Source organism: Canis lupus, chromosome X (genome assembly GCF_048164855.1).
Source record: "Canis lupus baileyi chromosome X, mCanLup2.hap1, whole genome shotgun sequence".
Lineage (NCBI taxonomy): Eukaryota > Metazoa > Chordata > Mammalia > Carnivora > Canidae > Canis > Canis lupus.
In genome coordinates this window covers 118,038,887-118,062,628 of record NC_132876.1, presented here as the reverse complement: position 1 = coordinate 118,062,628, position 23,742 = coordinate 118,038,887, and the positions used below count along the sequence as shown (strand labels likewise).

The following is a 23,742-nucleotide window of genomic DNA, read 5'->3' as shown; positions in this document are numbered from 1 at the left end:
CCTCCTCTCTCAACTGCAAGGACTGAAAATGATCCAGATTTTTCAAATTCGCCCTCACCTTGACAACGCTAAAATTACAAGCAGCAGTCAACTTTTACAAGATACCCTTATTGTGCAACATTTATAGGCTGCCAAAAAACATGCTAAAACTAATCAGATAACAAAGGTGAAGAGAAAACCTTCACCTGCCATGCAGCGAGCAGTGAATACACTTTTTATTTCCATGACATTTGCTGGCAGAAAGGGGTTGGCTTAAGGCGGATCGGACTAACCTTCAATTTGTCATAGCGCTCACTCAAAGCTGCCACCTGATGATCTCGGTGCCGCCCAACCAGTTTACACAAGGCACAGATTAACTGGTCATCGGTCACACAGTACATATTCACCTTCTCATCCTCGTGCTCCAGGCACATCAGCCCCCGGATGTGCGAGTCCGGAATTGGCTCAATCAGACGATGGCCTGTAAAAGGCTTCTTGTTTGGGTGAGTGGCTTTCAGGCACTCATCACAGTAGGACACTTCACAAGTGACACAGGTCTTCACAGCGTCCTGGGCAGGATCCTGGTCACAGAACTGGCAGAGGACTTTCTCGGCGGAGGTCATGGTGTTGGCGTCGAACGCCCGCTCCCGGCGGGTCTCGCTGGGGGAATTGGGCCCACTCACTGACGCTTTCTGGAACCTGTCGATGATGTTCTGAAGGGTGACGTTGCGCTTGAGTCCGTCTAGACCTCGCTGGCTGAGCGTGATGACATGTCGGCAGGTGGGGCACTGGAAGGCGGTGATGGACTCCACAGACTCGTTGGTGGCGCAGTGTGACACCAGGATGCGGTGGGCGCAGTTGAAGCAGAGGCTGTGTGCGCAGGGTAGCAGGAGAGGGTCCTCAAAGAGCTCCAGACAAATAGGGCAGGTCAGCTCCGACTCCAGTGTTTCCATCTTCAGGCAAAGCTCTCCTGGGTCATCAGCAAAATCCAAGGAAGCTGATCAGCTATCTGGAAACAGAACGGGAGATCTGATTAGGCGCGAGGGGGTCAGCCATGGGCAGCTGTCAGCTTTGAATGCATCTCAGAATCATTCCAAACCCAGGTCATGGAAGGGTAATTGTGTGTACGTCCCAAACAATTCTCTTTCTATTCGCTGGGGGAACAAGGAGGGTAGAAACACCCTAAGCCAGCAACACCAATTCCAGCCACTGCAAGCAGCACATTTTTTTTTTCTCTTTTCGCAAATTTTGTTTGTCAGAAAGGTCTCACTCCCCACTGGCAAGTTACCGAAACCGTAATCGCCATGGTTTGTATCTCATCACAATCATCTCATTGTGTCACGGCCAACTTTTACCTTGTGTCGAGAATGAAAATTGTAGAAACGTTAATTAATGAACCGGACTCTTTCCTAACTCTGAGTTGACGAACTTACACTCGTGAGTGTGTACGCGTCTGCAGGCCTTTGGACTCCGCGATTCTAGAGCAGGCTCGGGAGAAGTTAGAGACGCTCTCCTCGCGCACATGGGCATGAAATGGGCAGGAATTCAAACGCATGACTTCAGCGGAAATGATAATGCCTAAGTATGGGATGTCAGCTTCCAAAATATATTCCTGAGGAAAAACTGACTTTCTCAGAGATGATTGGGATCGAGGCGATGGTTTTTGGCATGCGCTCGTTACTCTCCTGAATAATTCTATTGTTTAACCCGGCAGTGGGCTGTGGGTGGGCAGAGCGGAGCAGAGAGAAATATCTGCGGGCCTTTTCGGTGGCTGCGGTGAGCCCGGGTACCAATGACTAATAGCGATGTAGTTAATTAGAACAAGGGTTTCCGTGGCTCCCAGATTCACTGGACAAGTGCTTAGGATCGCAGCTCGGGCAGCGCTGCAAAGCGGTCGCAGGCCTCCCAGGAGGCCGGCGGAGGCCCGTCAAGGGCTTGTCCCCGCGGCCAGCGACAGGCCGGGCCCGCCAGCTCCGTGCTGCCCGCCGCGCTGCCCTCGGGTGGCCCAGCTGCGCGCTCCCTGCGCCACCTCGACGGGCTGCTTTTGTGAACTCGGGCCTGCCCCCACCCTTGGCCAAGGGGGCAGGGGACACAATCCCACACAAACCCGGCTCGTTAGCGGGGAGGAGGCCTCGCGCTCATTAGCAGGCCTGGGAACCAAGGCTCTTTGAACCTTCCCCCTTTCGAGGCCATTAGCAGAGGTCTGCGGAGCAGCGCCGGGCACACCAGCGGCCGCGCACTGCGGGCTGTGGGAGAACGGTGCCGCTCGCCAGGGGACGCGGGGGTCCCATCCCCCTGGGGGGGCCGGCTTCCCGCTTCGTGGGAAGGCTTCTCATCCCCAGCTGCGTTGAGTGATTCCGACAGGCGGCCTTTTTGTATTCACACCTCCGTTTATTGACAAAACTGGCGGATTTCTAGAATATGCTGGCCCTTCCTGCCACAGCATCCCTCAGAAACACCATGGGGGGGGGGGGCTTTGGTTAAGCTCCTGCTCGTCTCGCCACCAACTGAATGGGAACTGATCATTAAAAAGCGTCAAGTGGCCGCTGAGTTTGTTAAAAATTAAAGAGCTGCTGGCTTCATAGGAGCCTGGTATCTTAAAAAGATCCTCAGCCCTTCGCTAACGTTAACCACAGGAGGAAGAATAAATGGGCAGCTGAGATTTGAAATATGAAAGCTTGCTCATGTTTCCACAACGTGCAGTGGCAACCCCAGGGCTGCCGTGGGGAGACACCCGCCGTCCCCACGCGGTCCTAGCCACCCCTTCCGACACATGGCTTGGAAGAAATTGAAAGGGGTTAGCTATTAACCATTATTTTGGCTGATCATGGAAAAAAACAGAATTATCTCTAAATTGAACTTCTCCCTTTCCATCTGAAGGACGTAAATTAAAGGGAAAACATTGCCCTTTTGGTCTGCTTTGTTCTCAGGCGTAACAAGAACGCCTACCGATAGATCCCAATGGAAGGATGAGCCCCAGTCATGTCTGGAGAGCTGTGATGACTGCCTTTTTATGCCAGGTGCCAGGATCCCACCCCAGCGTGGCACAATCAACCATTTCTAGAGGTGATTCCGCTGCCGACCCCAGTGGAAACGCTGATGTTGTATTCAGGAGACATTATGCTCCAGAAGCCAGAATCCAGCATCCTCACCATCCCAGCTCTATGATGTGGGCCAGCCAACATCGTGCCTCACCTGGATGATCACAATAGCTTTCCTAATGGCTTCCTGCCTTCGGCTCACTCTTGCCCCCGCCCCCAATCTTTTACTCAGAAGCCAGAGAACCTGTTAAGGCACGACTGAGCCTGCCTCTTCTCTGCTCTACCCTCCAGGGGCTTCCCATCTCACTCAGAGAGCAACTCACCAGAAGAAAACCAGCCCCAGAAAACACAGACTCAGACAATGACCTCATTTCCTCCCACGCTACCCCTGGTTCTGCTCTGGGCACAAGGCCTCCTTGCGATTCCTCAAACACGCCAGGCCCGTCCCACATAAGGCCACTTCCCCTGCTACCACCACGACCACCTGCCCATCCATCGCAGCAATCCTCCTCCCCCACCCCCCACCTCAGTTTGTCTTTCCCCCAAACTTTTGTCACCCAACGCATCCTATTAGTCTGGTCACTGAGCCATCCTTCCCCACTGGCCCACCAGTAGAATGTAAACCCTATAAGAGCAGAGACTTTGCTTTGCTCTTTGAGGGACGTACACCACCAGCACCTGGAACCTTGCCTTGCACACAGTGGGACACGAACATTTGTTGAATGAACTGGTAACCGTACAGATGTTGGGGTTAAAAACCTCAGAGCACGCAACCCAGCCACTGCCTCGAAGGATCTCTCAGCAGATTTGAGGGGAGGTCAGCCAACTTTTTCTAGAAAGGGCAAGACAGTAACTATTTCTGGCGTTGCGGGCCAGACAGTCTCTGTTGCGCTGCTCAAGTCGGGTGTGGTAACACGCAAAAGCAGTCACACGCAGTACACACCCGAGTGAGCGCGGCTGGCCGGTAATGCCGGATTTACAAAAACAGGTAGCGAGCTGGATTTGGCCCGAGGACCTTATTTTGCTGACTCACGTAGGAGAAGATAGAGACACGCAGAGCTAGAGAAAATACCAGCGAGACTCTCCCCCGCAAAGAGACAGGGATGAAATGCCGCGTGGGCGACAACGGAACGAGGGGCGGAGGGAGCCTCGGACAAGCGGGTACAGGCTTTCGGCTGCTAACGGGAAATGATGTGCGATGGGATTTCACCCTGACATCAGTGGAAATAATGGTGAGGCGAGCGCTTAGGGGCACTTCACGTAAGAATGATTTAATAGCAGCTGCTCAGAACAGGATCCTTTTCTTTTATTGCCTTAGCGCTTGGCGCTGTGCTTTGTGCGAGTGTCTACGCCATAAATGTTGGTTTAATTGTATTAAGTGATGACTAAATACCTAGATGTGGAGCGGAGGTGCAGCCAATTTTCTGAATCTTTTGCCTGCACGCTGCCCACAGGGAAGGGGCTCTGGGTTCCAGATCTATGGTGGATCTGACCCTTTTCTTGCTTTATGCAGACCTTGCTGCGGCACGGGTAATATTTTTGTTATGTTCCTCGACAATATGTTACTGGCGAGCATGCATGCCATCCCCCCACCCGAGGAAATGAGCATGGTTTATTCTCCAGCCTCCCGAGAAGTGAAAATGCCATTCATTCTTCCACCAAATATTGAGCCCTTCTAACAATGGTAATACTTGGCCCCTGCCTCAGTGATCTTATGGGGAGAGAAAACATGAACAAACTGCTGTGCAACATAACAAAAGACACGTGCCAGAAGACGGGGTAGGGGAAGACCGGAAGCTTCGGAAAGGAGGCAAGACCCAAGAAGGATTTTTGAAGACGAACAAGGGTTCATCAAACAGGTGGGGGAGGGGGGGAGGGAGTTCGTGAAAAATGTCATCGTTTCCTTTTCTTAACTCCCATAATTTAATTTCTAAGCCTCAAAAGAGAGAGCGAGAGAGCGAGAGGGATTCTCAGCCTTCCCTACAATGGAAGGAAATCACACGTGCATGTCATTGTCAGGAAATTCTATAGCTCAACATTTTTCTGAATGGGCTGATTGGTCCTCATTCAGAGGAGGATATGGGTAATCATGGGAACTCCTTGCAACAAACTGGGAATGGCAACAATTTACAGCTCACACCTCTGCCTGTCCACGGTTTGGAGTCTAGAACAGAGTGGGGGACAGAGGGAAAGGAGAGCCGGATGGGTTGGCCAGACAGTCCAGGACGACACACAGCTCGGCTATTTCTTAGCTGTGCGGCCCTGGGAGAGGGTCCACAGATGTTCCCTCTGGTTCCTTCCAGAACTCACTCCAAACACTCAGTCACGGGCTGCAGTCGGGTGTACTGGATGCAAGACACCTTTTCGAGAAACTTTCTTACAGACTCAAGACTTCCGAGGAAAAACGGTAATGTCAATGTTTTCACACCTCTGCCTTCCTCCTGTCCCATCCTCTCTCGTTCTGGATGTCACCCGAAGCTGTGCTCTTCCGATTCTCCTCTAACCACTGCTGACCTCTCCTTCCAGCGAGGCAGAGCCTGGCTGTCTGCTAAGGGTCTAGCCTTCCATCCAAAAGTCATCAAAGCAGGTAGAGACTTCCAGTTGTAAAAGAAGTAAGGCCTGGGGATGTAGTGTGCAGCACGGTGGCTGTAGTTAATAACCCGCTCTATACAAATCAAGGAGTCGTGCTGCACACCTGAAACTAATACAGTTATATGTCAACTACACCTCAATTAAAGAAAAAGCCATCCAGGTCATCCATTCGTTTCTCCTACAGCATCTCTGAGAATGACTCCTAGGCTTGTCTCTCACAGGCCACCTCTTTCCAGAATCCCAGCTCAGCACTGACAGTTCTCTGCCTCATTTACTGTAAATGCCTCAATTCAGAGCGTGCATCTCATGGGCTTCATCAGCTCCCCTCCCAAACCTGTCTGCCCTACAAGCCTCTGGTGTCTCCTCATGGTGCTTCCATTCTCCCGATCGCTAAAAGTCAGAAACTCGCCACGCATTCTACTTCTCCCTCCCTGGCGGGGAGCGGAATAAATGGCCTCCAGACACGGCCACGTCCTAAGCCCCAGAAGCTGTGACTACTTTAGGTTACAAGGCAAAGGGCAAGGCAGGCTGCAGATGGAACTGACATGGCTCCAGCTGGCCCGAAAATGGGGAGATGAGCGCACTATCCACGTGGACTCGATGCAATCACAAGGGCCCCCCCTTAAATGTGGAAATGAGAGGCAAAGGAGTAGGGCCAGGCCATGAGATGCAGAAAAGACTCGATGACCGATGACCATTGCTGGCTTTGAAGGTGGAAGGGCCACGAGTCAGGGAACGTGAGCTGTTTCTAGACGCTGCAGAAGGCAAACAGATTCCTCTGCCCTAGAGCCTCCCTAAGGAACGCAGCCCCTAAGACACCCTGACCTCCAGTGTGGTTCAAGCCATCATGTTGGTGGTGATTTCTTCCTGCATCAATAGGAAGCCCCACACTCTCCTTCCTCCAAACCCAAATCGTTGGCCAAGATATGCGAGTGTCAATCCCTGGTTCTGTGACTGGCTTCCTTCTCTCTGCTCACGCTGCCTCTGGGTTGACCCGGGTCTGCCCGTGTCCCCAGCCTGTTACCGCCTGCCTCCCCGCCACACAACCGACCAACCAACCAACCACCTCCTAATCTGATTTCTTACCTCCAATCTTTCTGCCCCTCAGTTTCATCTTTGCCACGTGCTTCTGGCACCACAGCTTTTTCCTGTCATTTCTCTTAAAGGCCTAAACAATGAGCGGCTCCCTGCTGGCCACGAGTCCTGAGGGATGCCTTAGCTCGGGGGTCAAAACCTTGCCTGAACTTCTCCCGAACAGCTTCTTCAACCAGATTCCCACACATTCGCCTCCTGTCCCAGGGACCCAGGAGATGGGGCCTTTTAGGGCTTTTAACAACTGCCTCTGCTTATGTCCCTAGCACAAGTCCTTTTTTTCCTTTGTGAGATGCTTTTGTGTGTTTCGTGTTTATTTTCTTGGTTTTGTTTTCTGTTTTTTTTAAGCTGACTGCAGAACCTCCTAGAGGCCCAAAGAACCACGGCCGCTGTTATATTTGGAGTTTTCATATTAAACAAAGAAGAATTGTTTAGAAGATGGCTATAAATAGTGCGACGTGTCCTAGAAGTTTACGATGAACAAAGTAAAGCTTCTGGCTGAAAACCACAAAGCAGTGTGACTATCCTATTTACAAAATAACCAAAGTATTCATTCCAAAATATGATTTCCTGATACACAGCAGAGTGATCAGTAATGGGACCCCGGTTTAAATGATTCATGCCATTGTTTCAGTAGAGCTGGGTCAGCTCTGGGACCGATTCAGGCGTGCACGCGCAAGTGCACATACAAATCTCACACGGAGATAACACTCAGAGTCTAAATTTGAGGCCAATCGTGAATGGGTGGCCTGAGCCAAATGACCACCTGGTCCTCGAAATCCCCCATGATCAATCTGGATGTCAGAGGCTCGTGCCTCTTGGGGTTAAGGAAAATTAATCAACACAGAGATGGACAGCTGGTGGTGAGGGTGCAGAGATGAGGGACGTTGGCACCCAGGTGACAGCTACGGTGATTTGGCGGAAACAGCTGCCTGGGCAGATGGCCCCTGGCTGCGCACCCCCCCCCAACCCCCCGGGCTCCAGGTATCATCATCCTGAGGTGGCACTCATCCCGGGAGGAGGACTCTCCTGGAGAGAGAAGGGCTCTCTTTTGTCCAAGGTGCAGGGTCCTGGGGGAAGCAGACGGAAGGAGAAAGTCCCCAGGGGAAGAGGACGGACACCTGTCTTAGCTGAGATACAAGGTGTGGGCCTGAGAACGGAGATGGGGAGTGCAGGATGGATGCCCTTACGGATTACTGTTACAAGCCAGCAAGATGGAAGTGACGAGGGTTCGCGTCGGTTGGCTTCATCTTTTCTGCCTCCTCCTCTGAAGTAAGAGGCCAAACCACCATCCTGGCAAGTTAGTGCAAAGAAAACATTTAACCCCCGGCCTGCGCTGTCACAAGCCTTGCCGTCATCCTGCTCGCTAGCTCATGTTAGAATCTCACAACTTTATTCCTGGTAGTCCCCCCCCCCCCGACTTTGACTATGACACAAAGATAATCTACACCTTGAAGGAACACCTAGGGCCCCCGTGAAGACGACATGCATTGCAAGGTTTGACCTGTGGCCAAAGTCCGCAGGCGAGCTTTCCAGGTCAAAATTGCAAGAATATGGAAATTTCAGGGGCGCTTGGGTGGCTCAGCTGTTGAGTCTCTGCCTTTGGCTCAGGGCATGATCCCGGGGTCCTGGGATCGAGTCCCGCATCGGGCTCCCCGTGGGAGCCTGCTTCTCCCTCTGCCTGTGTCTCTGCCTCTCTCTCTCTCTCTCTCTCTCTCTCTCTCTCTCTGTGTTTCTCATGAATAAATAAATACAATCTTAAAAAAAAAAAAGAGCGTGGACGTTTCAGCCATATGTGCAGCTGACCAAGGACTAGAAGTCTCCAGACCGAGTGCACTCTGGAAGTTCAATCACCCACTAGAATAAGGAGATACCTGGTTGTCAGCATGCCATCCAGGAGTTTCTGAATTCCAAATTTCTCTTCATGGAGTTTTGACATTTTAATCATAAGGTAAACCCATCTCAGTGCCTCCCTGCAGCTCTTCTATGTCATGTCTGCAAACTCCACGAACAAAGATCATTTTTCTAATTTGGAGTATATGAAAAAGAGCATGCATTCCAGCCCCCGATAATTTTCCTTTCAGTCCCTCACTTTGTATGGCTCTGAAAGCCATCACTATGAGGGCAATTCATGAATCACCAGACCAAGGAATAAACGGATACCAACACTGGGTGGCCGGTGGTCAACTGTTATTACCAGGTGGCTCTCAGCCACTGCCCGGATGATTCCCCAGGCACTTACTCCGTTTTTTTTTTTTTTTTCTACATACCCTCTGGAGTAATGGAAACTAAGTTTGATGTTAAATTTACCAAAACATAACCGAGACGACGAACACACCACCAAAACCGTACAAACGTTACACCAAATCACATAAAAACGGTTTGGCCGGGGTGCAGGGGAGGGCCTCAAAAGGGCTGTGTATAACAAACAGCATCCCAAATTCTACGAATAAATTTTCTTTAAAAAGTCCTAAATTTCCGAACCACAACCCAGTCAGTTTTCGATCCCCTCTTCACACGAGTAACAAAGATTTAGCTGGTTTATTGCCATTTGGATTTTTGCTCTGAGATTATCCCTGTTAGAGAACCACAGGTGGAATTGTTTTTTAAGGACCGCAGAATGATGTTTTTATCTTAGATCAGAAGAAACACAGACTTTCAGAGGACTCAAGACTTTGGAACTGTGAAACTTTGGAAATTAGCCTCAGTTTGGTGAGGCAGAAACAAGAGAAACTGGGTGCTCTACTCAAGATGAATTCACCACAAATTAAATGACACAATGCAAGCACTCAATGTCTGCATATTTGGCTGTGGTTTAGCATTTAGCTTTGAGTTCTAAAAACCACAAAATAAACACCCTACCCAAATGCTGCTCTACCGATTAGCACCCTCACTGATTTGAGACACAGGCGCGTCAGTAAGTGCACAATAAAACGGGGCCATGGGGGGATACAGGGGGGAGAGGGAAATCCATTTGAATTTAGTGGCATTTTGAAAGACTGGAAACTGATACCACAAGAGAGGCTACTTCCTACTCCAAATTATGGCAGAGAGCAGTCAAAATGCAAAGTGACTCTTAAAGCAACAGTGCAAATAACACGCTAGCAGGAACAGGTGGGGAAAAAAGAGTGATCTGGAACATTCTATAAGGTAATGCCTCTGAAATATCTCTGGTGAACCTCCGACTGTCAGCACACTCAAATTCCTTCCCTTGATCAGTGACGGACGACTAGGAATTTCTGCTAACCAAATCTTAAGCGGCCAAAGGGAACTGGCTGGAGGGAAGGAAAAAAAAAAAAAAAAACCGTGACGAGCAGATAAGCACCGAGGCACTCAGCTCAAGTTTTAAAGTAACTAATTAATACAATAGATGGTTTTTTAGAACTTGCCACTTCACCTTTATTCTGAGGAGTGCTCCTGTTAAAATGTTGTACCTGATACCAAAAGTGAGAAACAGGGAAGACTTTTAATTTCACCAAACCCCCACCTGGTGGAATTCATGCAAATTGAATTAAACTGTTCGCAAAACCTTTTCTATACTTGCACATCTGTCCATAATGTGCTCGGTTTTTAGTAATTGGATCTCTAGGATAGTCTCTAAAATAATCACATACTCTCTTGACCATGTAACCTGATTAATAATGAATGAACATTCCTGAAAAGAATCACTTGGAAGCACAGCAGATGTCTTTGGGGATACGAAGGCTTTAATGATAAAAATTAAGGAGAAATGGGAGCTAGGTCACACTGTCTGGTTATTTTAATTGAAACCCAGTCTTCCAAATTTACTTAACAGAATGCTTAAATACACCTTCTGGAGTTCATTTATACAAGCAGACAAGAAAAAAAAAAAGACGCCAATGACAATGCAAAAAAGCAATCCTGATTTCTCAAGGACCAATGCCCAGATCCCGCCCGGTCTTAATAGTAAAGAAACCACCTCGACAGTCTCCCAAATGCGAGATCTCCTACTGCAAGCTGATCAATAGGTTAAAAACAGGAAACAGCACATTTGTCCTTAATAGTTCTTTTAGCCTCTCTCCAGATTCTTACAAATAGATCACCTCGAATACCCACCAATGGACTGCACCCTAGTTCTTGTTGAAGAAACATCGCCGTAGGCAGAGGATGGGGACCCACGAAATGACAGACGGGCCACCGAGACCAGATGGTGGGTGGCAGGCAGTGCTGGAGCGGTCCTGTGTGTCTGTGAGAGCGTCAACAGTGAAACACAACAGGAAAATCGACGCGACAATTCCAGGAAGGCCAGCTCCACCTCATCCACCCCGCCAGGGCTGCTGAGTTGAAGAATCAAAACTCCCTCTTGCTTTCCAATTGCCTTTTCCACAGACCTGACAGGGCTTCCCTATGCCCTCGCCCACTCAACGTTCAACTCAAGCCAAATGACAAGGCAGCTCGGGGCAGATTAACACCCATTGCCTCGTCCCAAAAAAATGATGACTTGGCACCAGGATCTGTACCCTCGTTGCTTACGGGGACCAGCGGCAGGTCAGTGTCCTGCAGCTGAGCGCTGGATGCCAGCTTTCCATGCTGCCAACAGGAGCGTCCTGCCCAGCTCCCGGGGTCAGCGACAGGCGCTCGCCCCACCCCCCTTGCATTTCAGTCCTTTTGGTGGCCTCCTAAGCACATGATCCCATTATGCTCTGGACGCTGGGCTGGTTTGTTTGTTTTTTGTTTTTTTTTTTTGTTTTGTTTTTAATAATATACTTATTATTTTGTGTCTGTCTTCTGAATTAAAATATAATACCTGGAAGAAGTTTTTTAAAACATTACATCAAGAAGAACGATCTCTTGTACAGACACAATAAAGTGGTTATTTTTTTTCTTCCCAAAATAGAGGTCTAAATTGCAGTTGATCATCCTGATAAACAATTGAAAATACACGTGTATGAAATATATACATTTGCACATACTCACAGAAGCAAAACATATATACACACACATATATGCCTATGTTACACATGCATATAACATCAAATATACCTATATTTATGTATACATATAATGCCTGCAACCTACACACAGAGCAAATCTGTGATGGGTGTCCCAGATTTCAGTCTCCAGAATGGCAAAGAAAGAGTGAATTGAGAATGGGAAGTAATCTTTTAAAAATGGACTGTCTAAAGGAAGAAGAGGAAGTAGTCTTCCCAAAAGAAAAAAAAAAAAGGCCTATCCTGCAGTTCTTTCAAGGATGTTGCTTATCACCATGCAAGACAAGAAACTGCAACCAAAGTAAATCATCAGGAAAGTGTAAAAAAAAAAAAAAACACGAAGCCAGAACAAAAAACAATGCTGATTGCAAACCTGCACTATTCATGTGCAAACCCAGACATCTGGCCTCCACCAAAGGTGTGTAAGAACTTGTCGCTGAACGGTGAGCAGGAGGCAAGGACCACCTACCTCCTCCTGTTGCCTGCCTTGAATGTCGTGACATTCATCACTTTCATGCCATTGCAACACCTCACGGTAAAACCAAAGCATGCCTCACATGTTTGGACATAAAAATGCAAACATCTACTCTCTTGGCTTATGTCTGTACAAATCGTAATCTCATTTGTCTGTTAACAATAAACAAAGGGATTACTCAATTGCACATACAGATGACTTCCCGAAGAAGTCCTCACTCTCCGCAGAAAAGACACGCATACATCAAATAGAATTTGAAAGGACTTTTCATCATGAGCTCTGAAAGCATCGCTTTTGTTAAAACAACGTTAAAATGGGCAAAATTTCTACGAGACGTGGCTAACTTGTCCATATTTTGGCCCCGTGGTGGAAAAACGAAGCCCGACCCTCTAGAGTTGAAACACCAGGAAACAAACACGTACTCCACCCCTCAAAAACAAAAGAGAAAGACAAACAACAACAACCCTTATAATCTCCTCTAGACCCTAGTCTGGCAACCTCTGCAGGAGATTTCCCACCGTCGGAGGGTCTCAGACATTTCATGTCCTATATAGCTTGTTATTTATTTTTGTATTTCTTAGAGAGAGAGTAGAGCGAGCAGGAGCATGAGTAGGGGGAGAGGAGCAGAGAGAGGGAGAAGCAGGCTCCCCGCCGAGCAGGGCGCCCGATGCCACGTGGGGCTCAGTCCCAGTTCCCCGGGATCACGACCTGAGCCGAAGGCAGATGCTTCGCCGACGGAGCCCCCTTGGGTGCCCCCTTTTGCAGTTTATACGAGGAAAGAAAACATCCAGCGCTAAAGGTACATGGAACCTCTTTTACACTGAAGCCAAAATGACTGATGTTTCCGTGGTCTAAGCCAGGCCGAGCGGCAGGCAAGGATGTGGTGGCGAAGGCAGGGACAGCCCGCGAAAGAGAAGGGAGAGCGGGGACCTGGCCCACCGGACCCCGACAGCCCTCCGCATCGCCCTCTGGGGGTGGCAGACACGAAGCGGCCGCTGGTCCCCCTGAAGCCACCCGCAGATGAACAGCGCCTCAACGCCGCCTTCCCGAATGCTCTTCCCAGTGTTGCTGGGTGGACGGGCATTTCTACACCCATTCAGAGATCTAGTCTATGTCGATGGAAGATCCCATAGATGCCTACGATGGAATCGAATTTTGGAGTCGCGTATAAACATGCATGTGTGTTGGGGATCCCTGGGTGGCTCAGCGGTTTAGCGCCTGCCTTCGGCCCAGGACGTGATCCTGGAGACCCTGGATCGAGTCCCACGTCGGGCTCCCTGCATGGAGCCTGCTTCTCCCTCTGCCTGTGTCTCTGCCTCTCTCTCTCTCTCTCTGTGTCTCTCGTGAATAAATAAAAAACATATTTTAAAAAACCATGCATGTGTGTACCCGTACGCACCCGCACACACCCGTATACAAAAGCACCTTTGCAAAATTACCTGGGACTCTTCACCAGCCCCTCAGTTACAACATCCCTCCCGCATTCGAGAACCATTCCTTCCCCTGCACAAAAATGGAAACTTGTACATACTGTAGATATTAAACCCCCCTGCCAGATGCCTCCTCGTGTCTGAAAAGGGTTGCCCCGAAAATAGCAAGACGACATAAGAGGTCCAGTCTCTGAAGGATGGACCGGTTGGGCTGGGTTGCTGCGGCAGCTAGATTCCACCTGGAAGATGCTCGCCAGTCGGGAAAAGTTTTTCTTACTTCATTCCTACGATACCCCTCTAGAAGGCAGAGAAAGTGCACACTCTCCCCTTCCCACTTGCTATCCACCAGGAGAAAAATGCTTCAGTAAATAGTTGGGGATGGTGGCCAGTACGGCATCCCACCATTGCTCTCCGAACACCCAGAAGCTGACGTTCAATGGCACGCACCACCACTCTGGTCTCCTGACTCATCGAGGTAATGACAATGTCACATAGTAACTGACTCCTATTGTATGGACAGATTGGGAAATTCAAATATGATAGTTCCTTTCCTCAAAGGAAATGGCTTTCTCTCTCAACTTCAAAGTCAGCCACACACAAAAACCTCATGGTCACAATGCCCTGAAGCTACTTTGCGGTCTTAAAAAAAAAAAAGAAAGAAAGAAAGAAAAGTAACCTTTATTCACAACTCCTGGTTAACTATTATGAAGAACAGGCTTTAAACGTTTCCCATGATCACTGAAGCCCTACAATCAGGGGATGAAGTCTTTTTTTTTTTTTTAAGGCAACAGAAAGAGGAGTGACTCTTTTGTTCTGAATTGTTATTGTAAAGCACCACATGAGAGAAGGGGAATGAGGGGAACATGGCAATGAAAAGGACAACAGTGCTGACAAACGAAAACAGGATATTAAGAAAAGCATCGGAACTGTGCGTCCTCACAGAACAAAGGCAGGAGTCTTCTTGGGAGAAATTTGAGCAAAGATACTTGGAAAAGATGTAAACGCTAATGGATGAACGAACTTTCCAGGCAGCAAGAAATCTTCAAGTCTGGGGCAGTAAAATTGGGTTATCATTAAAATGCATGCACGCACGCAAAGTATCAAAGTACTCAATGTACTGATACTCAAAGTATCATAAAATTAACACTCCTTGCAAATCACATTAAATCACTCACTTTTCAACCCAACATCCACTTCTTGACATTTCTAGATCCATTTTTTGAGCCATCTAAAATAAGATATGGGTTTTTTTTTCTTACACCACTGAGCTCACTTAGTGGACACCCATAAGGAAACGGAATTTTTTACAAAAAGAAAAATCATCTCTCTCCGTTCAGTGCATATTCCTCCACTTTAAATATAACCTGTAAAGAGAGCTTTCAAGAACCCCCAGGGAACCCACGGAATGGGTTCTTCGTTGAGAAACAATCACCACGACTAAGTAGCTCACGTGAATGTAATAGATCGGTTGGGTCAAGTCACGCTCTTATCACTTTCTACTTTTTTTTCTGATGAAAATTCTGCTAAAGCTGCTTAGTAGGGCAATGCATTTGGGGAGATCATCAGACTTCGTCCGGTTTATTGGACCCACTACACAACGAGAGGTATACTGATCATTATTTCAGTCTCTAAGCTACTGGGTTCAGAAAAACAAGCAATAGATCCGGTCTCGCAATGCCCCCAAAATGGCCGCCCATTTCCTCTTCTCTCTGTTCTGCTGCTTCTCTACTTCCTTCATCCTTCCCCATCCTGTCTTGCTATTGTAAGAGGAAGGGAAAACTAATAGGCTTTCCTCTTTTAGACAATGCACTTCAGCTGGCTTTCTCTTTGATGTGTTGGCAGAAAAGATGGGGTCAAGTCCTGAGCTCAGTGGGCCCAACTACCCTTGGTCTAGTTTTGGGGTGGTGTCCATCAGTGTGGTGTCGTGCAAAGAAATGTGTACCTTGAACCTGAGTTCAAACCCTGGCTCTGCCATTTCCTACTAAAGGCGGAGAGCAGCCAGCTACTCGACATATCTTCGACTCACAGATCCTCTTCCTATCTTATACAGTTTCCTTATCTGCAAAATGCGACAATGAGTGCAGTCTCAAAGGGTCTTTGGAGGATTAAGTGAGGCAAAGGTTTAAAAAGTGCTAGCGAAATTGTAGCTCCCACACCCTTCCTCCCCTCTTGTCCTGAATCACCTCTTCCCACTCTTCTTTGAGTACCTTAATGATCTGTATGTTTTGTTGTTCAAACCACTTTTGGAAATGGAAAGGATAGGAATCCGTTTATTTGTTCAATAATGTGCACGGGCTGTCTTCTGTCATGGAACAGTATATGACTAAGAAACCAGCATTCCTAGTATTAAGATCAATTCTGTTTAAGTACTTGTCTTCAGGTAGGCAATCTTCTGTATTTCCCAGCCATCAACATGCCGCGCTCCATTACCACTGGGTCTCCCACCATGTCCTCGAGTCCTCAGTCCTCTGCTCCTCACTGAAGAGCTCCCTGTCCCAGACGAATCCTCTGCCGGAATTTTTGATTTTGCAGGAAATTGGAGACCCTGGCATGGTGGTACAAGTGAGACTATCAAGAACGGCCAAGGGTTTCAGATGTTTCGTACTTACAAGCTAATCAGTTAGCTTACCAGTTTCATGGATTTTGGCAGAAGACACGAGACCCATGAGTCAGAGAAAAAAGGATGTTGTTAGGACACAGCAGGCATCGTGAGTTTCATGTTCATGTCAGTTCCCCTGGTCCCCCAAGTCCACGGGGCACCTGGGAGTGCCCCAGGTGCAGGCTGCATTCACAAGGAGTTTGCATCACAGCTGAGATGTGTGTTTGCATCACATACAAGCTTAGGAAACCCGAATCTTTTATTATGGACTGCAAGCAAACTTGCCTGACATTTGCCCTACAGAGACACGTTATCTTTATTATAGTGGGCAGTAAACAAACCTGCTTTCTACCCGGAGGGAGATAATCTATCTCGATCTTCCAAGCTGTTTGCTGTACAAATAAATATCCTTTTAGAGATAGCCTGGAACAAAAGCCACCAGCACCTCAGCTCACAAGAGGTACAGAAACGCGAGTGGTCCCTGGAGAATTATTTCCCAACAGACACAGCTCCTGTTCCCTCCTGGAGACCTGGCACAAGAAATCAGATCACCACTGGGTTTTCCAGCAGGTAGGGTGGAGGCAGTTAACTTGACACTAAATAACCCTTGAGCCATCTATGGAAGACCAGAGGCAAAAGGAGCCCACAAGAAAGCGCTCCACGCTCCTCATCCCCACCACCCTCTAAGATCAGGGGATGTACCAGGAAAACTGGCAGAGAGCAGATTTTGCCCAAGTAAACAGAGTCCTTAATAACTTCCTTATTAGTTCCAAATCAGCCTGTATCCGGTCTTCACTCTTAATCAAAACTCATTTTAAGAGTTTGGAAGAATAAGCTAGTTTTGTTACTTCTATATTAGAAGTCCTATATGTACATTAAGTTGACTTTCTTTTTTTAGATTTTTATTTATTTTAAAGATTTTATCTGAGAGAGAGAGAGAGAGCACAAGCAGGGGTAGAGGGAGAAGCAGACTCCCCACTGAGTGGGGAGCCCAACACAGGCCTCAATCTCAGGACCCCAAAATCATGACCTGAGCTGAAGGCAGATGCTTAACTGACTGAGCCACCCAGGGGCCCCAAGTTGACTTTCTTTGACTAAGTTTTTTTTAGAGCTACTTTTGGAGTAAAAGCAGAGAGAAAGTCAGTTCTCTGAATATTCTTTCATTCAACAGGTATTTTTGAGGTCTTGTTGTGAACCAGACACTGCTCTGGGCAGTAGGGAATGCACTTTTGCCCCTACATTTTCAGGAGGGAAAAAAATAGGAAGAGGGTGAGAAAACACCATCATTTCAAAGAACCATACATAAAATGAAAGAAACAGAAAGAATGTCGTGATAGAAGATGGAGGGGCAGGTGATGTCTACTTTAGCTACAAAGACATTCTACTCATATCTGTGTAGCCTTCCTTGATATTTTGGCTTTTCCCCCTCCCCATAAACAAGCAAACAATATCTTAATTTCAGTATAAACCTTTCCAGCCCCTGGGTACAGGGTTTTGATTTAATACTCAAGTCGTTGAGTGTTCAGTGGCAGATTTCCTTAAGGGATGATTTCTTTTTCAAGGACATTAAAATCCAACTTTTACCATTTCTCCCATGAAAAGACAAAGTGATACATTATTGGAAAACAGTGACCTCTTTATTTTAGCGATAAAATCTAGGAAAAAGAGGCCACGATCACATGGTGGACCAAAAAAACAGGAACTATGGTAAGTACTTAGAATTCCCTGAATGTCTGGGTGGTTGACGGCAGGATGTTAACCCAAAGTTGAAAGTAACCATGGACATGCAGTTAAGGGTACAGGGAAGGGTGTGAAGGAAATTAATAGACATTTCAAGAGTCATTGGTTTTGCTTTTGCCTGTCTAGAAGAACCTTCAGGAAGGAAGGGAAAGGGGTGGGGAAACGGCATGGGGGTTAATGCACAGGTAGAGCTAGGGCTTCATGCCTGGAGGATCAAAGGCAAGTAGAAACTAGGAGAGCCCATTGCCTGAGAGCTGTATTGGTGTCTCACTGACAATAATCATGAAAGGGATCTCAAAAGAAATAAGTTCACTGGCTAGGTAAAATTGCAACAGCAGCTGGATCATGGTTTTTAGAGCCCATCTCTTCAAGGGCTTAGAAGGGAGACGAGCACGGCAGGAATCAGCAGGAATCGTGAAAGAGTGATGGGCGGCAAGTGGCTATCACAGCTCAGCAGAGGCCAAGGGACAGGCTTGGGAAGTCTTGGTGGCGGGTGCCAGCCACCCCACAGAGAAACCAATAAGCAGGTTTAGGAGAGGATGGAGCAGCAGGCACAGTGGGGGTTGCGGCACAAGTAATTCTCCCAAAGTGAGTTAACCCCAGCCCAAAGACTTTGGGCCTAAAAACCAAGATGGAAAATGTTTCATTGGAGGCTTGATAATTCTGCAAAAAAAAAAAATACTTGAAATCATATGAAAACAAATCTCACAAAGGCTGTGAGGCTTCTGGCGTCTTTTTAAAAAATACTCTCAAGGCAGGCTAACCTCTGAGAGACTTTTCTTGCATTACCCAAAGATGTTTCCTGTTGTAACTCTGAGAGGAATTACAAATGTAATTTATAAAACCGGAAATCAAGACATTCCCTTGGAATTAATATCAAAAGGTACAATCTCAGGGACCTGACGCTAAGGATTTTGTTGTCGTTTTGCTCTGTTTCTTATTTGTTTGCTGTTTAGGACAGTTTGAGTCTCAAAGGAAAAAAGTTTTATTTTCACCCAGTAAGCATGCACTTCGTCTTGTAATTTTATCCTCTCGTTGTATCAAATGCTATCAAAAGCTGGCTTTTTGAATATAAGCGAAGGTACTCAGTCCTTGAGATACAATCCAGAGCTTAAAAATTCACTTACGAGGGATCCCTGGGTGGCGCAGCGGTTTGGCGCCTGCCTTTGGCCCAGGGCGCGATCCTGGAGACCCAGGATCGAATCCCACATCAGGCTCCCGGTGCATGGAGCCTGCTTCTCCCTCTGCCTATGTCTCTGCCTCTCTCTCTCTCTCTCTCTCTCTGTGTGTGTGAGTGACTATCATAAATAAATTTAAAAAAATTAAAAAAAAATTCACTTACGAAAAAATACCTAGCTTTAAGAACGGTGACTTTTCAAGGTAGTGAAGCTACCTCAAAGTGGAGATACATTTATTTTGATAATGAATCTGGAGGTTAATTGGAAAAAGCATCACAATTATGTGAGAAAGCGTTGCATTTTTTTGGAAAAAAAAATACTTCTTAACGTCTGTTCTCTCATCTTTATGGTGAAGACTGCTGGGTCATCCCTTGTTGCGGAGCCCCTTTAGCTTGTCCTTACTTAAATTAACAGACACTTGATCCAGGGCACTGGTCCAAACAGTTCCACCAGTTGTCTGAGTCTATTCTTTCTATGACAAACTCCTCCAAGTGACTCTCTCTTGTAAACGGATGCAAATATGCCATTCCCCAACTCCATTCATTCTCTCCCTCAGGGTGGGAAATGCCCTGCTCTCGGGGCGCTGGGCAGAGGGGGCAGGATGATGGCAGGGTGACTTCCCAGAAGGGAGCTTTGTTGTGCCTGAGCCACTGCCAGGCAACCTCCCTGCACATCAACTGCCAAAACATCACGGTCCAAATAGGGGCTCTCTGATCCCCCCCTGTCCCGCCCCCACCTATCAGCATCCAGAAAGCAATTCTTTGCATGGGTGCTTCTTCATCATGATCCTGACTGGCAGCTCCGAGGATTAAACGCAGGTCCTTTATGCACATTAGCCCCCTGGAGTGTTGAACTCCAAAACCTCTATTTTCTCCCGAGTCTACCCCGTATCTCACAAAACCCCAGTTAGCCACTGTGGTACACAGCCTTTCTTCCTTTCTGGGTTATCAAAAGAAAACAAAACAAAACACCAGACCCTACAACAAAATGATGGACATGGTAATGACGGAGAGTTTGTAGGGTAGTGGGCAGATTCCAGGTTCTTTCATCGCGGAGACTGGGAACCCATTTACTTCTTTATCATTAAAACTTCACATTCTCATCAGCAGAATCTTGCTTACAATGGCACAAATGATCAATCGGCTGAATGAAAACTGTGTTCTCTGCGTGCGTATATATATCTCCATTACTTGGCCCTCAAAAATGGCCCTCAAAACTGCTGAATGAAAACCAACACCAGTGCCTTCTTAATCAAGCAAAATTTCCTGCTTAGCGGCTGCATTAAAAAAAAAAAAAAGACCATCTGGCCTCTCTGCTACTTGAGGGTTTTTGCTCCTCACTTCCTGGTTATCTTTAGCAACGTATTATAATTTCACTTATAAATTATTTTTACCACGGTGCATTTCCTTCTGTGAACTACTTTAAGAAGCAGAGTAGAAAGCATTGTTCTATTTCTAGGAAAATACTTCTCAGTTCTAAATGGCAGGTTGGAAAGGGGAAAAGACTACTTGAAAGAGGAAGATGGAAGTCAAATCACAGTGAGAGCATTAACTACTCATATTTCTTTAAACATAAACACGTCTGCCACCAAGCTCTCTCTGTCCCTTTCTCTCTCTCTGTAGAGATGTAATAATTTACATCCAAAAACAGCCACTTCTGCCCTGCTCATTCAAAGTGTTCCTTGTGCTAAGCACTCTCCAAAAAATAAGTCGGAAAATGGAATTCATTCCTGCAGAGGAAAGAAGACTATAAATAAAAGTACAATCAAACTTCAATTAGTTGAAATTCTCTGAAAATGGGAGAGTTCTGGTTAATTTAATTTTCTGGTTAACTGAACCTCAAATAGAAAAGCTTTTTTTTTTTTTTTTTTTCACTAAATCCTCGCTGAGAACGTTCCTAAAATGCTTGAGCCCCCTTTACTTGCATAACTCCAAACCACATAACTGGATTGAATCAAAAGTTCTTAGGTAATTCCAAATTTTATTATTTCTTGAGATCATCACTTTAAGGACCTTTTTTCTTTTAGTCATAGAGGAGATTTAAGAGATTGCATTGAATGTGTATTTGTATCCGTGATCCTGAATGTTTGCATGAATCCATGATATTGCCTTCTTCCTTGCATCTCACGATCTCTCGGGAAAGTATAGCGTAGAAAACTGGGTAACAGAGAGATCTGATTCTTTTGGCCATATTCAGGCAGGTTGAAGTTTTGGTCTGGTTGTGTGCTAAAAGAAACTGACAAAAGTCCCTTCAAAGCCTGTCTGGTAAGTATCAATAATAAATCATTTTAATACAGTGCCTCCCATCACTTTTATTAACACTAATTAAAGACCGTGTCAATTCCTTTGATGTACACATTTAAACTCACTAAAAAAGCACTAGGGCTTAGGTTTCATGGTAGAACACGGCGGCAGCTCCAAAGTGGCCCCAAATGTCCACCTTGCACAATGTGGCCACAGTAAGATCACCTCTCACTTGGGCTCCATGTGCCAAGTTCCCACAGGACTTTATACCGTGCCACCTCGAGCTAGCAAACAAAATACCATGCTGAATCAAAGTAGTGCCCAACAGTAAGAGCCCTCTAGTCTTATACCAGTCTTCCTGCCCTTTGCTGAAGACTATTCTAGAAGGAATTCCTGCACTGGGGAGGAGATTGAAAAAATGTCAGTTAACATCATGTCCCACTCTAAATACCATGCCATGTACGTGCAAAGATAAGACTGGTGCTTTCGCCCTCTAGGTAGAATCTAAGTAGAATGTCTCTGTCTCTGTCTCTCTCATACACAAACACACACACACACACACACACTTTTTGGTGGGCGGGAGCAGCAAGGGGGGTTACAATGTACTCATCCTCAAAGCAGCACTAGGAAAAATCTAATGTGTATTGAAATCTTATGATTTGCCAGGAACTCAGTTGGCTACTGGGCACACAATAGGATTTTCATAAAGATCCCCATAAAGGACCGAATGACAGTGAAGGGATCAGTCATAGCTCACTTATGGACCTATAAAAGATCTCCTTATAGGTAGATTAATGATACCAAATTTAGTGGCAGTGGCAGTGTTCCTGAACAATGACTATTTTGAAAACAGTGCGGTTGTCACATAGTAGAAATAAGACTTTATGGTAAAGCATAAATAGACTCGTTTATGTGTTGATCTTATCAACTAGTATATCTTGGGCACAAATGTGGGGAGCATATCCTGAGGATATGCTCTCAAAATCTACAATTCAGTGGAGACATTGCCTATGATCAGTGGGTTTTTCTCCTTGCTCATTTCGTCCTTCTATCTGTACTGTCCGCTCTTCTCAGTACCTTTGACAGGTCTTGCCCTGTAGAGGATAATGACACCCAAAGTGTAGACACTTTGATTTTTCCTAGGGACCTCTTCAGGGAACACAATAGACCTGAAACCTTGGGGAGTTCTGCAGAGACTTTCTAAAGTGAGACACTCAGAAGCAGGGTAAGGGACCCGAGGGTGATTTGCCTCCAACATCTGTCACCGCAGTGATTTCCAGGTGGAGGGGGTGGATATGACACCTTTGGTCAAAGGTCTGGGCAAGTAGCCCCATCTCATCTAGAACCGCCCAAACACCCTCCTGGGTCATGTGTAGAAGCAGCATCAGAAGGTATTACAGATCATTACCTACTGGTTCTGTGAGGCTGCCCTCCCATTAAATACCGAAATAGCTTCCTCAGAAGAGGGCAAACAGGTCCCAGGGTGCGTGACTCAGTTAGCTACCATGCCCTGAGCGACAGTGCGCTATATTGATTCTTCACTGCAGGAAACAAAGCACCCCTATCAGAGGAAGTATTAACAGAAATTAACACTCACTTGGGGGATTTGGGGGACCTGGGAGGCAAGAGTAATGCTTGCATTGATGTCCCAGCACCCACGTTTGACATGTGAGGCAACTTACAAAAGGCTTCCTTTGAGTTTCCTTTTTTTGACCATTCCTTCATATAACCATAGCTGACATTTTTTTTTTCAGCATCTACAATTTGTCGGGCACTTTATGTAAATGATCTCCTCAAACTCGAAAGACTGGGTCATATTTTGCCCCTTCTTTTTTTTTTTTTTTTCCATCTTGCCCCTTCTGCAGCTAAGGAACTGAGGCTCACACTTAGAACCTCTAGCCCAGGGCCACGCAGCTGGCACACAGCAGAGTCCAGTTTAGACGGTGGCTTTTTCTGACTCATAATGATCGCTTTTCTCGGCAACATGTTGCTGCTACGTCACAAGGAACTGGAAAGTTCTGATGAATGTAAAGAAAAATATGGCCATTGTAGGTTCTTTCAAGTGTCTCAACTACTTGTAAACTTTAATTAAAAAACAAACAAACAAACAAATGGGGGCACCTGGGTGGCACCAGTGGTTTAAGCATCTGACTTGGGCTGGGGTCATGGGATCGAGGCCCGCATTGAGCTCCTCACTGAGTGTGGAGCCTGCTTAAGATTCTCTCTCTTTCCCTCTCCCTCTGCCCCTCTCTCCATTTGTGCTTCCTCTCTCTCTCTCTCTCTCTCTCTCTCTCAAATAAAGAAAAATTTAAAATCAAACAAGCAGATAAAAAACCAACCAAATGAACAGCTAAGCATTGGCCATGTGTCTTTACCAGGAGCCATTCAGGAATTTCACAAGCTAAGTGCTCCCCAGTCTCC

The 23,742-nt window shown here is 46.7% G+C and overlaps 1 protein-coding gene across 7 annotated transcripts in view; it reads right to left on the bottom strand.

Moving 5' to 3' along the window:
* MID1 (midline 1) overlaps positions 1-23,742 on the bottom strand; it is a 352,594-nt gene that overhangs the window by 106,141 nt on the left and 222,711 nt on the right. For 4 of the 7 annotated variants that reach the window (XM_072817545.1, XM_072817547.1, XM_072817544.1 and 1 more), the window contains exon 2: positions 273-988. In XM_072817545.1, the coding sequence (XP_072673646.1) occupies positions 273-932 (660 nt within the window). In that variant the 5' untranslated portion in view covers positions 933-988. Of the gene's footprint in view, positions 1-272; positions 989-10,781; positions 10,945-23,742 lie in introns of those variants that run through there. The other 3 variants (XM_072817549.1, XM_072817548.1, XM_072817546.1) reach the window with 2 other exon arrangements.